This window comes from Aplidium turbinatum, chromosome 13 (assembly GCF_918807975.1).
Source record: "Aplidium turbinatum chromosome 13, kaAplTurb1.1, whole genome shotgun sequence".
Classification (NCBI taxonomy): domain Eukaryota; kingdom Metazoa; phylum Chordata; class Ascidiacea; order Aplousobranchia; family Polyclinidae; genus Aplidium; species Aplidium turbinatum.
In genome coordinates, this window is record NC_137484.1 from 18,117,883 (window position 1) to 18,131,201 (window position 13,319).

At 38.7% G+C, this 13,319-nt stretch overlaps 2 protein-coding genes across 5 annotated transcripts in view; both read right to left on the reverse strand.

The window, feature by feature from the left end:
- Positions 1-1,235: 1,235 nt before the first annotated feature.
- Positions 1,236-13,319, reverse strand: part of LOC145782035 (uncharacterized) — a 37,955-nt gene continuing 25,871 nt past the window's right edge. The window contains exons 2-3 of one of the 4 annotated variants that reach the window (XM_082593766.1): positions 7,572-7,718; positions 1,236-3,058 (exon numbers count right to left, since the gene is read on the reverse strand). In XM_082593766.1, the coding sequence (XP_082449892.1) occupies positions 1,571-3,037 (1,467 nt within the window). In that variant the 5' untranslated portion in view covers positions 3,038-3,058; positions 7,572-7,718 and the 3' untranslated portion in view covers positions 1,236-1,570. Of the gene's footprint in view, positions 3,075-7,571; positions 7,806-13,319 lie in introns of all 4 variants that reach the window. The other 3 variants (XM_082593765.1, XM_082593764.1, XM_082593763.1) reach the window with 3 other exon arrangements.
- On the reverse strand, positions 9,061-12,705 carry LOC145782431 (lipopolysaccharide-induced tumor necrosis factor-alpha factor homolog). Its single transcript, XM_082594216.1, has one exon. It carries the CDS (start codon positions 12,634-12,636, stop codon positions 12,202-12,204), a length of 435 nt encoding a protein of 144 aa, XP_082450342.1. The 5' UTR covers positions 12,637-12,705; the 3' UTR covers positions 9,061-12,201.

Here is a 13,319-nt window from a genome sequence, read left to right on the forward strand (position 1 = left end):
TATTGCTTTAGCTTCTATAAAGTTAAACATGTCAGTTTTAAAAAACGTTTGATGAAAATGAATTGGTTTCTGCATTTTATGCTCCGTATTTTTTAAATTCCGTTTGAGCAAACATTTCAGCCATTTTTTTCTATTATTGAGTTTATGAAATAAAATGTAAAAACCAGTAGCCTAAGTAGGGAAAGTGGGGCAGAGCAAAACAATTTCCAAATTTTCGTATAACTTTCGCTATAAGCACGATACGAACATTGTTTAAAGTAACAATCATTACACTCCAAGTCTAGCATCTTCACGCATCATCTCATATTTTTGTTTCTACATGACTAATTTTATAGCACATTTTTACAATAACATGTTTGTTCCGCTTTGCCCCACCATTTGGGGCAAAGCAGAACGTCTTGGGTATGCGATGAAATTCGGTTGCTCGTTAAAAAGAGGTTGCTTAATCTTTTTACCTTGTCTAGCACCTGTGTTTCTCGGCAGTCGAGTGCAGCAAGAACTGACAGCGATAGACATTTGTTTCGCCCATGAGCCTATCCTACTGATGAGCCCAGCCTCTGAGCGAAACACGTGTCTATCACTGTCAATTCTTGCTACACTCGACTGCAAAGAAACACATGTTTTTGGAAAAGGCTTGATGGCTAGTGTAGAGGCTACACTGGTATGGTTAGCGAAACACAATGCTCGCTGATCTATAGTGAGTAGTCAGTAGTGCTGACGTCAGGAAGATTGCCCCTTCTCAACTTGTATAGCAACTTGTAATTACTTTTGAGCATTGGACAATGGACATTTGCAGTGTTACGCTGATAACATCAAACCATGTTTTCTTTCTACAAGATAGTAATAATACAATCTACAAAAACAGCACAACCTAAAACTCAGAAAAAAATAACTATCTAGTCGATTGTATAGAATGTATTAGCATAACATTGCTTAGTTTGACTTGTATATGTTTTATTGAAGAAAACTAGCCTTAGTCACAATAAAATCTCGCGTGGGGCACATCGGAACGGTGTTCCTCTTTGCCCCATCAGTAATATTCCATTTTGCCCAAAGTGTGGCTCTAAATAAAAGTTAAGAAAATAAGAATTCCCAAGATACAAAACATGTGCTCCTTTAAAACACTCCAATTTCAACGCTAACTTTGATAGCTCAACCACTTGGTTAAAAAAATGATAGATTTTCGAACATGTCTCGTTATAAAGCAGCCCACTAAAGCTGAACTTTCTATCTAACTCAGCACACTCAACATATCGCTCAACTTTTGGCGCGGAAACCTGTTATGCGATCATTGTAAACGTGATAATGGTAGCGATATTTGTATCAGTTCGTGAGAAATTCCAATATTCCGCTTTGCCCCACTTTCCCCAAAGGCCTAATTATTCACTGTGTTGGCAATACAAAACTACCAGACGTTAGAAAAGTTACCTATGTATTTAAAGACGCTTACCTTCAAAATAAATAAATTACGTTCAATTACAGACAGCCTGTTGCATAAACTTGAGATACAACAAAGAATAATAGAATACTGTAAGCACATGTAGGCCTATAACCAAGGGGGAAAAATCTTCTATAAAGGTCTGTAGATATCGATTGTTTTTTTGCAATTAGGACAGATATGATAGTGATCTTTGGCATCATCAACACAAAAAGGAATAAAGCAACAACCACACATACAACCAATAAAAAACAGCACTGCACAAGCGACCCACGTACCTGTTCCCACCTCGGGTCGGGGGAGTGTTGTGACAGCGGTGTGGCAGAATGGACAGGTTAGTTTAGTCGGATGTCTGGAGTAGATGCGACAAGGCTGGTGATGTGTCACTGCAGGAACAGACGGTATCTCCAGAAAGGGGATGTTATTACTAATAGGTGGATACAACACTGGTGGCGGAGAAGGCATACCAATGCTCATACCATTAACAGAATGAAACATGCTAGGAAGTTGAGGAGGGGGAGAAGAACTACCAAATCCAGCTCCATAAGCTTGTAAAGGAGCAGAAAATGGAACATATCCCTGCATACCCAACGGCGGCTGAGTAAAGGAAGCAGGTGCTACTGAATCATTTCTCTGGTTGTTCTGGACTTGATTATTATCGGAAGGTGCTAAAAAATAATCACTTGTTTGATCGATTTGGGCCCGGTCATTATCAGAAGGTTTTGAAGAATTGTTTCTTTGGTCATTATAGAAAGTCGGAGATGAAAAATAACTTCTTTGGTTATTATGGATCTGGTCATTATAGGTAGTAGGTGCTTCAGAATAACTTCTCTGGTTGTTGTGGACTTGGTTGTATGAAGTCGGTGCTACAGAATCATTTCTCTGATTGTTGTGGACTTGGTCATTGTAGGCATTTGGTGCTACAGAATAACTTCTTTGGTTATTGTGGACTTGGTCATTATTGAAAGTTGGTCCTACAGAATAATTTCTTTGGTTGTTGTGGACTTGGTCATTATTGGAATTTGGTGCTACAGAATAACTTCTTTGGTTGTTGTGAACCTGGTCATTATTGGAATTTGGTGCTACAGAATAACTTCTTTGGTTGTTGTGGACCTGGTCATTATTGGAATTTGGTGCTACAGAATAACTTCTTTGGTTGTTGTGAACCTGGTCATTATTGGAATTTGGTGCTACAGAATAACTTCTTTGGTTGTTGTGAACCTGGTCATTATTGGAATTTGGTGCTACAGAATAACTTCTTTGGTTATTGTGGACTTGGTCATTATTGGAAGTTGGTGCTACAGAATAACTTCTTTGGTTGTTGTGAACCTGGTCATTATTGGAATTTGGTCCTACAGGATAATTTCTTTGGTTATTGTGGACTTGATCATTGTAGGCATTTGGTGCTACAGAATAACTTCTTTGGTTATTGTGGCCTTGGTCATTATAGGAAGTCGGTGTTACAGAATCATTTCTCTGGTTGTTGTGGACCTGGTCATTATTGGAATTTGGTGCTACAGAATAACTTCTTTGGTTGTTGTGAACCTGGTCATCATAAGCAGGAGGTGGGTGATGGAAATTTCCTTCCGGGTGGCTCATCGTTGTGAGAGAACCTGCTTTCTACAAACACAAATACCTGCATGAAAACAATCCAATATCCATTAAAAATTTCAAGAACCGCTGTGGTCCCTTGACTTCTCAGACTAAATAAAACTTCTGTGATACCGTAATGAAAGTCATTCTAATTTATGCTTCAAAGTATAAATTACTTCAATAATGCAATTCAAAAAGCAATTAAATGTGTTATGTGGCCAGGGCGGTTAAAGGGATAATTTGGGCCCTAAATAATGAATATAATACCAATGAGATCTCCGGGCCCCAAATGAAGACACTTTTACGACAATGCATTACATTCCAAGAATACGACGTGGTCTCTTCAAGTTCTCAGGCCCGTTAGAAAGGTTATATGCTCCTAACATCATCCCGAAACTGAGTCCAAAAGTAGGCCTATGCTTTGAATCCGCTGTCAACGCAACGTCACCAAGATTGACAAAGTTTCCGCTGTTGGTTAAAGTCTTGTTGTCTGTGAAATATTCCATCTCTCAAGTGTTGCTAAATAAAACAGCTGCCCTTAAAGTACATTGCTCAAGCGCACACCTCGAAAGTCGAACCAACTGCTTAATCTTACCCTTTCTTTGTTCATAATGTCGGGGGCTTAACCAACTGAGCAACTGGATTGGTTAAATAAGCTACAACGAAGTTGAAAATCCATTGGATGAAAAATTAAACGTAAGAGCATTTTTTTAAACGATCATAGTTATTAGCAAAACGAAAAATTATTAAGCTAGTAGCATAAACACTATATAAAGTTGACAAATGAACTAATAAACTAATTTGGTTGATAGAGAGCTAAGCTTTTTTGACAGATTTTTACTGGGGGGGGGAAATTTTTGTGTGAGTATCGAAACAACGGGGACTGAATCCAATTATTTTATTGAGGGAGGCAAATTTTCTCAGTGGGGGTGCCATTGCTCCCACATTTCCCCTTAAAAAGACCCACATGTTGTAAAGTGGAAAGACAACACGTGCAAACATCCGGATGTATTAATAGGAGCCTTTGTTGAGTAAAATACATTGATACTCTAACCTGAGTTTTTTTTTTCGGTCATTGACCGATTTTTTAGCAAAATGTCCGAAAAAAATATAGTCAATTCGATCAAAATGTCCGAAAAAATATATAAGTTTCTCAGCGAAACTTAATGTTGTATAGATAGTCAGGAAGTGCAAATTTTGGTTTGTATCAGCTATTTGAATGGAAATATTTTTATCAGAAAAAATAACCAAAATAAATAAAAAATGACCGAATATTTTCAAATCATTTCGGACAAATGATCGAAAAGCCCCAGCGAAAAAAAACCCAGACTCTTAACCGCTGACGCTTTATTGCTGGTGTGAATGACTCATCTCTGAAAATTTACAAAACTCTGTACTGTAGCCTATATAAAAAAGTTAATTCAACTGTTGAATTTGGAACAAAGGAAATATACCTTAGTATAATAATGATAAGCCTATGTAGGATACTACGTGTAAAGGCTGTTCCTAATATTCAAAAATACGATTAATTTTAAGCATATCAAAGAAAAAAACAATACAGCCTCCACGCAGGGGTGGCCAACCAGTCAGAGGCCAATAGCCTCATTTTTTACTTTGTAAATCGCAAAGAGCCACACTCGCATCATACACATGGACACACATTAATTTAACCCAGAGTAGGATCAATTACAATTGTAACTGAAAGTAATTAATTACATATTTTCATGTAATTGTAATTATATTTGTAATTAAGATTTTTTGTTGCTGTGTAATTGTATTTTCAATTTTTTTTGTCCAAATTACAATTACATTTCGCAATTTGCACGCATATCAGTATTTTTGTTGAACCGCTTACAGTTGGAGTTCAAAAGGGACTTTTACATTGCGAGCTGATCTTTGTCAAATGCAACTCTACTTGTTTTTCATAAAATCAAACTGTAAAAAATCATCGATGAACATAAATATTGAAACATTTAAGGGGATGTGGGGAATTGTAAAATCTTTAATGTTCCGATCGAACGAAAATGGAAGACGCCATACTCGAGTTTTACTCTTGTTTGGGATCATCAGTGGTGCATACCCATATGTCTTGAGCGGGAATCGAACTTCCAACTTTGATGGGAACTATAAACGTTTTCGACTATAGGTTAAGAACGGCATACTGGACAGTGGACACCGTAGTGCAATCTCCACGGAGGTTCGATCTCCAATTACGTCGGAAACGTTCACAATTCCCATCAAGTTGGAAGTTCGATTTCCGCCCAAGACACATGAGTATGCACCACTGATGATCCCAAACAAGGGTGAAACTCGAGTATGGCGTCTTCCATTTTTGTTCGATTGGGACCTTAATGATTTTATCACATTTGGAAGTAATTGTAATTTGAAAACTTCAAAACAATGTTATTGTAATGTAAATAAACAAATTGATGGTGTAATTGTAATGTAATTGAAAACTGTGTAATTGATGCAACGTTGGTTTCACCCTGCCTCTTCCTCACTGAAACATATACCTTTGCTCAGCTGGATTTATGGTAGGCTAAATGTCACACACAAACAAGAAAATGACAGAAATACGCCATTTATTGTGAAGAAATGGGCGTTTTTCCCGGCTATCAGCACAAGGCTGAGCACTCACTAGTACAACGAGCAGTTGCGATTCGCTAACCATAACGGTGTACCTTCCACGCTAGCCATTCAGACCATCCAATTAACTATATGTTTCTCGGCAGCCGATTTGCTACAAATCGGCTGCCGAAAAACATAAGCCATTTATTGTTATGCACATTAAAATAGCCCATACTTAGTGGAACTTTTGGCAATCCTTGTCTTGGTAGCTCTGCTTAGGCTACATCTTTTCATATTATTGGTTCTGGAATCTGTGTGGCCTGACTGGCTCACAGTTTTTTCCTGCATTGCGTACAAATCCTCAGGCTGAAATTTCACACAGCGCGTGCTTGCTCTCTCGCATTACGTTGCATACACATGATTTTGCGTCTATCTGCGTTGTTGGTCTGTTGTGTGCAATCAATAAATCGGGGCCATGTTTGTAATCGAAAAACTGGTTCTTAAGCTGCAACGTCCAGCGTCTTAAGTTTTAGTTTGAAAACTAGCAGAAGTCTTAAAGTCATACTAAAGGAAAAACCTAACTTGGCGATTTTCCACGTTCTTTGTGTTTAACATGCTACCATAAAACGATTTTGAAAAAAATTTGGCCCCATTGCGGTCTGACCACCATTGCGCGCGTGCTTTTGTCAGAGGTTTCAAAACCGGAATGGGCTTGAGCAGCGAAGCGTGCGATTATATAGTCTACGTCACAAGCGACTAGCAATCAGCTGATCGGGCAAGAATTTTTACTGCGTGAGTTTCAAATGGCAGATCTTGTCCTTCAAACAGTAAATCAGCTTCTTTTACATAGATTCAACGTATTCAGGCCTTCAATCAATGTAAAATGAAAATGTAAAAAAACAAGTTTTTGAAGGCAAACTCCACAAAGGCATGTGAAACAATTTCAGCTAGGCAATTCAGAAGGCGTGGAGTAATTAGCATTTTTTACATGGATTCAACGTTTCCAGGCCTTGAATCAATGTGAAAATTCTTGGAACGCAACACGTTTGAACTTTTCAACCCAACGCGGGAAAACACTTTTAATAATGCTACTGCTGGTCGCTTGTGACGTAATTCTCGAGCAGTTTTTCCACTTCTTGGTCATTTTGCAAAAAATAAATGAAACACTGGACTTTGCGCCTTGCCAGCGCCATTGAAAACAATTTTTTTTCAGTAATTTTTTATGAAATGTATTCTTGAGTGTTCAGTTTACGCATTTTAATGCTTAATTCCCGTTTGAAAATTTCATTTAGTATGCGTTTAACTATTGGTATGTAAGTTTCGATAAGTTATGGAATGCGTTGGTTTTCAATGTAAGTTTGGTATACGTTTCAAGAAGTTTTAACGTGCACACGAATGTTGAAAAGGAATCTCAGTAGTTTTCAAGATGAACTGTATGCTCCAACTGTAGAAACTCTCGTTATGGGCTTCAGTTTCAAGGTTGATTTCGATCAGTTTTGCACTCCGTTGTTGTCTTAATTTCGTCAGACCTGTCTTATTCTCTTTTGTTCCGACTTCCGATGTGTCAAGTAGGCTTGTGTTATCGCAATAAACTACAAAGAATACAGCCGCCGTTCTCTGTTCATCCCCACCACTACTGTGCTGGGGATGTCGTTGCATTACTGCAGCTGTATATAAGTGATCCATCTTTAAATAGTGCCGTAACATCTTGAACAATTCTCTTCAAATATGGCTTATATTTCATTGTAGCCAATAGAAGTAACTCGTTCACATGGGTGTCGCGATGCTTTGATATGTGTTTTAAGGTGGAAAGCACAGACGAATGTTGATCCAAACACTGACAGTAACTTAAATGCAGTTCGTTGGCCTTGGGGCATTTTCCATTGGCACATTTTTTCATAACTCAATGGTCCCTTCCCTTAAAACAGATTTCAGTTGATCTCCTCACAAAGATTAATCATGTCAAACTCACCTGTAGCCTTGTCTGAGACTAGCGGGCCTTTCAAACAATCCATCAAGATTTAAACGGGTCGACGAGGAACGAAATGTGTAGCCTTTTCTATTGAAGATCACGGAACCGGAGCACGAAGAGTTCTTGAGGGGTTTTGCATATCCAACACTTTGAATTAGAAGGGGGATGTTTGTGACTTTCTCTGGATTTTATCAGAGTGATAAACCTCCATTTTGTATATGCGGCTTGTGCGCCCTGAAAAACTTCAGTTTATTGACAAACGCTAACACGCTTTGCGCTAGGTCAGGAAGCATTTTTACCTTATCCTGAAAATTCAGGTCGATTTAGCCTAGGTCTAACAAAAAGGCCAGATCCACAATGCACTGAGGACCACAAGTGCTCCGGATAGTTCTTGTTCTTTTCTGTGATAAACAGTTGCATGATATATGAAAGGTGAAAGAAGCGAGAGAGTAGGCTATCTGGCTTTTTGAGAGCTATCTCAAAGCACGCTGCAGCGGCAGGTCACCCGGCAGCTCTTGCCAACTCGGATGAGATTCTTAAATTGTTAGTGATTGAGTGCGCATGAGTGCGAACGTAGTAGAGATGATTTCCATCACATGTTTCATGGCAATACTTTAGACACAAGTTAGGCCTAGTTCGTGTGGATTTTTAAAAAGCCCACTTACTGTAGTAGAGATAGCCTACTGTGCGTAAGAGCCCAGGGTTGACAACATAGAAAACAACAAGGACAGAGGATAACAAGCGGCATAAACGAGCATAATCAACACTTTTTGATTTTTCACCGTTCGTACTGCACATGCAGCAAACCCTTATCTTCTCTGGCTGTTTATAACAGGCAGGGGCTCCGGACACTTCCTGAGAGTGGGGGGGTAATTTAAGCAGGGGCGGGAACGATGTTTTGACATCGACAGGGGGATTATTGGATTATCGCACCACATATACTTCTGGGAGGTCTCCCCCAGACCCCCTCGCAATACTGAAAGCTTCAATTTCTTATACAGCGTCTTAGGCGGCATGTTATGCGCCGAAGGCGCAAAATTTTTGCTTTTCAGCACAATTTAAAATCAAAAAATTATTTTAACGAATCTAAAATCGCGAGCAAAAGCTCTTTAACATTTGCCACATTTTTGAGGTTTTGAGACAATTTTGACTGGAAGAGGGGACGTACGCAAAAATTCCTCTCTGTATTCTTCCTTGGCTCAAGCCATCCAAGTTTTGCACTTCAGACGCTAAAAGGTTAGATTTAAAAGGTCAAAAGCGTCAAGGTCAAAGCTTTCTATAACTTAATTTACAATTACATGAATACAACACGATAACCTGTGCCATAACATCTACATTCTACAGTGTAAGGAAACGTTTCAACATCTGGAGTCTAGGCCTACATTCAATTGTGAAAAAAATAAAATAAAAGCTAAAATGCATTAACTTTTACAACAACTGAAAATAGAAAAACATTGAAACAGCGCAACTGTAGTGGGTTTCGTTCGTGAGTGGTAAAAGCGAAATTAAACAGTTTGTAGCAGTGAAAAACTACGACGTCACACATAGCGCATTGTGATGCGTATGTATTTGACAGGATACGCAGTTCGGCGTTGTCTTGCGAGTCGAACTCTCCAAGCAAAAACCTCAAAAGTTGTGCATCAAAATAAAAACATGAAAATAAAACACAAAAGTAAAAAAATAATTAAAAATATAATTTTTATCTGTAGGCTACATTGGTGGGGGGGTAATTTTGCATTAGTTACCCCCCCCACTCCAATTGGTGGGGGGGTAATCACCCCCGCGGCCCCCCTTCTAACGGAGCCCATGATAACAGGGTTAAAACAGTGTTATAGTTAAAATCTTTCTACGTCAAATTGCAGCCATTCTTACCACAAAAACATAAACTTTGACTGAAGAGCTAACTTCGGTGGAAAATAGCTACAATAAGCCTACAGCCACCTGTCGTATCTACAACCAAATTCATTAGAAGACCAAGAATATAACTTAAGCTTTTCGGTAACCGCTGTTGTACTCAAACGTCGAAGCACCTACCTTACAAACCAATAGTATTTTTTATTACGTATTTTGTGAATTCGTTTCATGATTTAAAAATAAGTTGCAAAAATTATGGAAAGATTTAATTTGACAATGAAGAAATATCATGAAGACATCATATACAGCGTATTAAAACGTACAATACTTACAGTTAAGAACTCTGAATCATATTGACATTTATTTATAACTACAGTGCAACACAAGCAAAATATAAACAAAATTCAAATAGCCTGTTTATACCAGGGAAAATATTTAAAACTACTCCTCCAATAAATTTTATGGTATGAGTAAATAGCACAAGGTCACAAAGATCAATTGATAAATTTGAGAAAATCGATAACAAGGTTCAAAATACTCTGTTTATTGTGTGATTAGTTTACAAGGAAAACAAAAGGCAAGGTGTATCGAGGAGATACGTGGTGGTGGAATGAAGAGGTGGGGAAGTAATTGGGGAGAAAAGGTCGCATACAAAGATTGGTGCAGAAATAGATCAGAAGAAACTAAGCTCAAGTACAAGCAATTGAAAAATCGGGCAAAAAAAAATAGTTGCAAAAGCTATGAAGAAGCTGAGCAGGAATTGACCAAATTAAAAAAAACAGTCTCAACAAAGTATATAAGTTTATGAAGGTTCTAAAGCGGGTTGGAAAAGATGTGGATGGTGGACGATGTATTAAAGGAAGAGATGGAAAACTTGGTTTCAGTAAGAAACCAAGTTTTAGAATAAGATCTGTAGTGAAGCTGGACGAGATGTAGTGTGAATTTATGCCTGGGAAGGGAACGATATATGCTATTTTTATTTTGAGAAGGTTGCAAGAGGAATATTGGGACAAGGGAAAGAACTTGTACATGTGTTTCGTGGACATGGAAAAGACGTTTGATGGAGTTCCAAGAAGAGTGATAGTGATGTAAAGGGCAATAAGAAAAAAAGAACTACCAGAGGCACTCGTGCAAGCAGTTATGAATCTTTATGACGGTGTAAGGACAAGAGTTCGCGTAGGATCTGCTCTCTCAGACAAGTTTTCGGGGAAGGTTGGTGTACACCAGAGTTCTGTCCTCTCATCTGATCCTTGCTTGTGATTGATGTGATTACTGAATGTGTAAGAAAAGATTCATTGATGGAGATACTGTACGCCGATGACTTGGTTTTGTTGAGTGACACAATGGAAGATCTGAGAGAGAAATTCGAAAAGTGGAAGGAGTCGCATTCAATGTAGGTATGCAAGTCAACATCAAAAAGACAAAGATTGTAATAAGTTAATAAGTGGAACGGAAAGGGAAACCACAATCAGTAAAATCGAATCTTGTGGCGTATGTGGAAAAAGAGTAAGGGAAAATTATGTTATGTGTACGAAATGCAGGAAGTGGGTGCATGGAAGATGTGTAAAGATGGCGAGAGTGACATGCAGATCCAGATATGGTTTTGAAGGTGAAAGATGCAAGAAGATTGAAGAAGGAATGGTTGGTCCTGTTGAAAAGCTGAATGATGAAGTTGAATCAGTGAATGCATTTTGCTATCTAGAACATAGATTGAAAGCCAGTGGTGGTTTTGAAGTGGCAGTGACTGCAAGAGTAAGGTTTCATTGGGTGAAATTCAGATAGTGTCGAGAGTTGTTATGTGGTAGAAGATTTCCGTTGAAAATGAGAGGAAGAATTTATACTAGTTGCGTGAGATCTGCAATGCTATACGGAAGTGAGACATGGTGCTTACGGGAAAACGAAATGGCAATTTTAAGAAGAACTGAGAGAGCGATGGTGAGGGTAATGTGTGGTGTGAAGCTGATGGACAATTAAGGAATAACAAAGAACTTATAAACTTGCTTGAGTTGAATGAGAATGTTGATAAGTTTGCGAAGGCGAATGAAGTGAGGTGGTATGGGCAATTGGGCATGTTTTAAGAAGAGACGAAGACGATGTTTTGAAAAGAGCGCTGGTGTGAAGGCAATTGCGGCACTTGGCAACGGTCACCTTTGGCAAGATCCGGTCACCCTCGGCAACGGGGACATCACTGGATTAAAACTGGACTACTACTACTACAAGGGATGTAAGACACTGTAATTAATGACATCTACCCAACAACAACATTTATGACAATATCACCAAAGACTTACATGGTACCATGTTAAAAACTAAACATTGTAAACAATATCATAAAGCCATAGTGGTTGACACGTAGGTACCGTGAAAAGACATTTAACTGAACTATACATGTTCAGTCTGTGCGAATCAACAAACAGTTTTTGTAGGTCAGCAAGTTAGATGTGTGGTGCACTGTATCACACGCAGTATTGTCGTCCGGCTGCATGTTCCCAAAACAACAAGTGCATTTAATTGTATTTTCAATATCTTCAAAAAATAAACATAAAAAACACCAAGATAGTATTTTTAACAGTTGTATATTTTGCTCCGAAAATTTTTATAATCTCGAAATGTTTCAAATTTGGTTTTCAAAAATATAAGGGATTACAAATTTGGTTGCCAGAAATATTTACATTATGTATTAATCATTCTGATGAACAACAAATGATATGAGTTTAGTTTCTACATTTGGGCGATGTACTATTGTCTCAGACTGAACAACCATATATCCTAAATTTCACATGTGCTTGTAAATTTCGATCGTTTGGTGACAATTGGGACAGTCATGATGAATATCCTTGCATTCATCAATGCAAAATGGGATCAAGCAGCATCCGAGCCATAATCCGACAAGAATCATCAGTCCAGCAATAGCCCAAGTTGTCAGTCCGATCTCAGCCCGAGGTTGAGTCACCACAGGAGTATTGCAATGTTGGCACACAACGGAAGTGGGATGCTTTGAGAAGATGCGGCGTGGTTGTGCCCCAACAATCACGGTTGTTCCCCCCATTGGTGGAACTCCAGGAGTTACCATCACTGGAGGAGGTGGTGGTGGTGGGGGTTGTGCCCCAAAACCTGGTTGCACCCCATAGCTACCACTAGTGTTGTATTGGGATTGCATGTACGAAGGAGGCAGTGGGGGTTGTTGAGGTTTTGACATGTGGCTATCCATTTCTGTACACTTGCCAGACAGCTATTTTTATGTGAACTGAAAGTATAACTTTTAACACAACGTTTTCACGTTAGTCTAGAAAATATATTTTTATCGTTAAGATTGCAACAAACAAAGTTAAAAAAAACTGTGAATCAAAAACGTTGACAAAATGAAAATAGACCAATCTTGATACAGCATTAAAGTCGTTTACAAAAAAATGACCAAAACCACCATACAAACGAATTTACGTTCTCACGAGTCTGTTCAATTATAAACAGCTAAAAATCGATTTCGATAAGCTAGCAGCTAGATCATCTTCTATTTGAATGAGATACTTGGCATGACTTTCAGAAGTGTGGGGAGATTAAACAGATTAAGCAGCAAACTCTGGAAACTCGACGTAAATATCGAGACATCAGTGGAGTAGTGTCCCACTCTACCGGCCCGTGTTCTATTCTCAGTGCTGTGACCGGAAGCCACATTTAACTCTTAACTCAGTAATGTCTCAAGAAGCCAAGTCTGCGGCAGATTTAGCAATTGCTGCATGTAGCTTAAGCAATCGGATCAGAACATTTTGGCTTGCAATTTAGGCTGGCTATCAGTTGGTTGCTGAACCTAGCATCTGGACTGATGGACACTCAGTGGCAGTGACGTTCGGTGGCTTAAACCATTGGGAAAGCAACTTGGAAATATGCTGCAGC

Coding starts and splice junctions, on each gene's coding strand:
- LOC145782431 (XM_082594216.1), bottom strand. CDS start 12,636: ATGGATAGCCACATGTCAAAACCTCAACAACCCCCACTGCCTCCTTCG.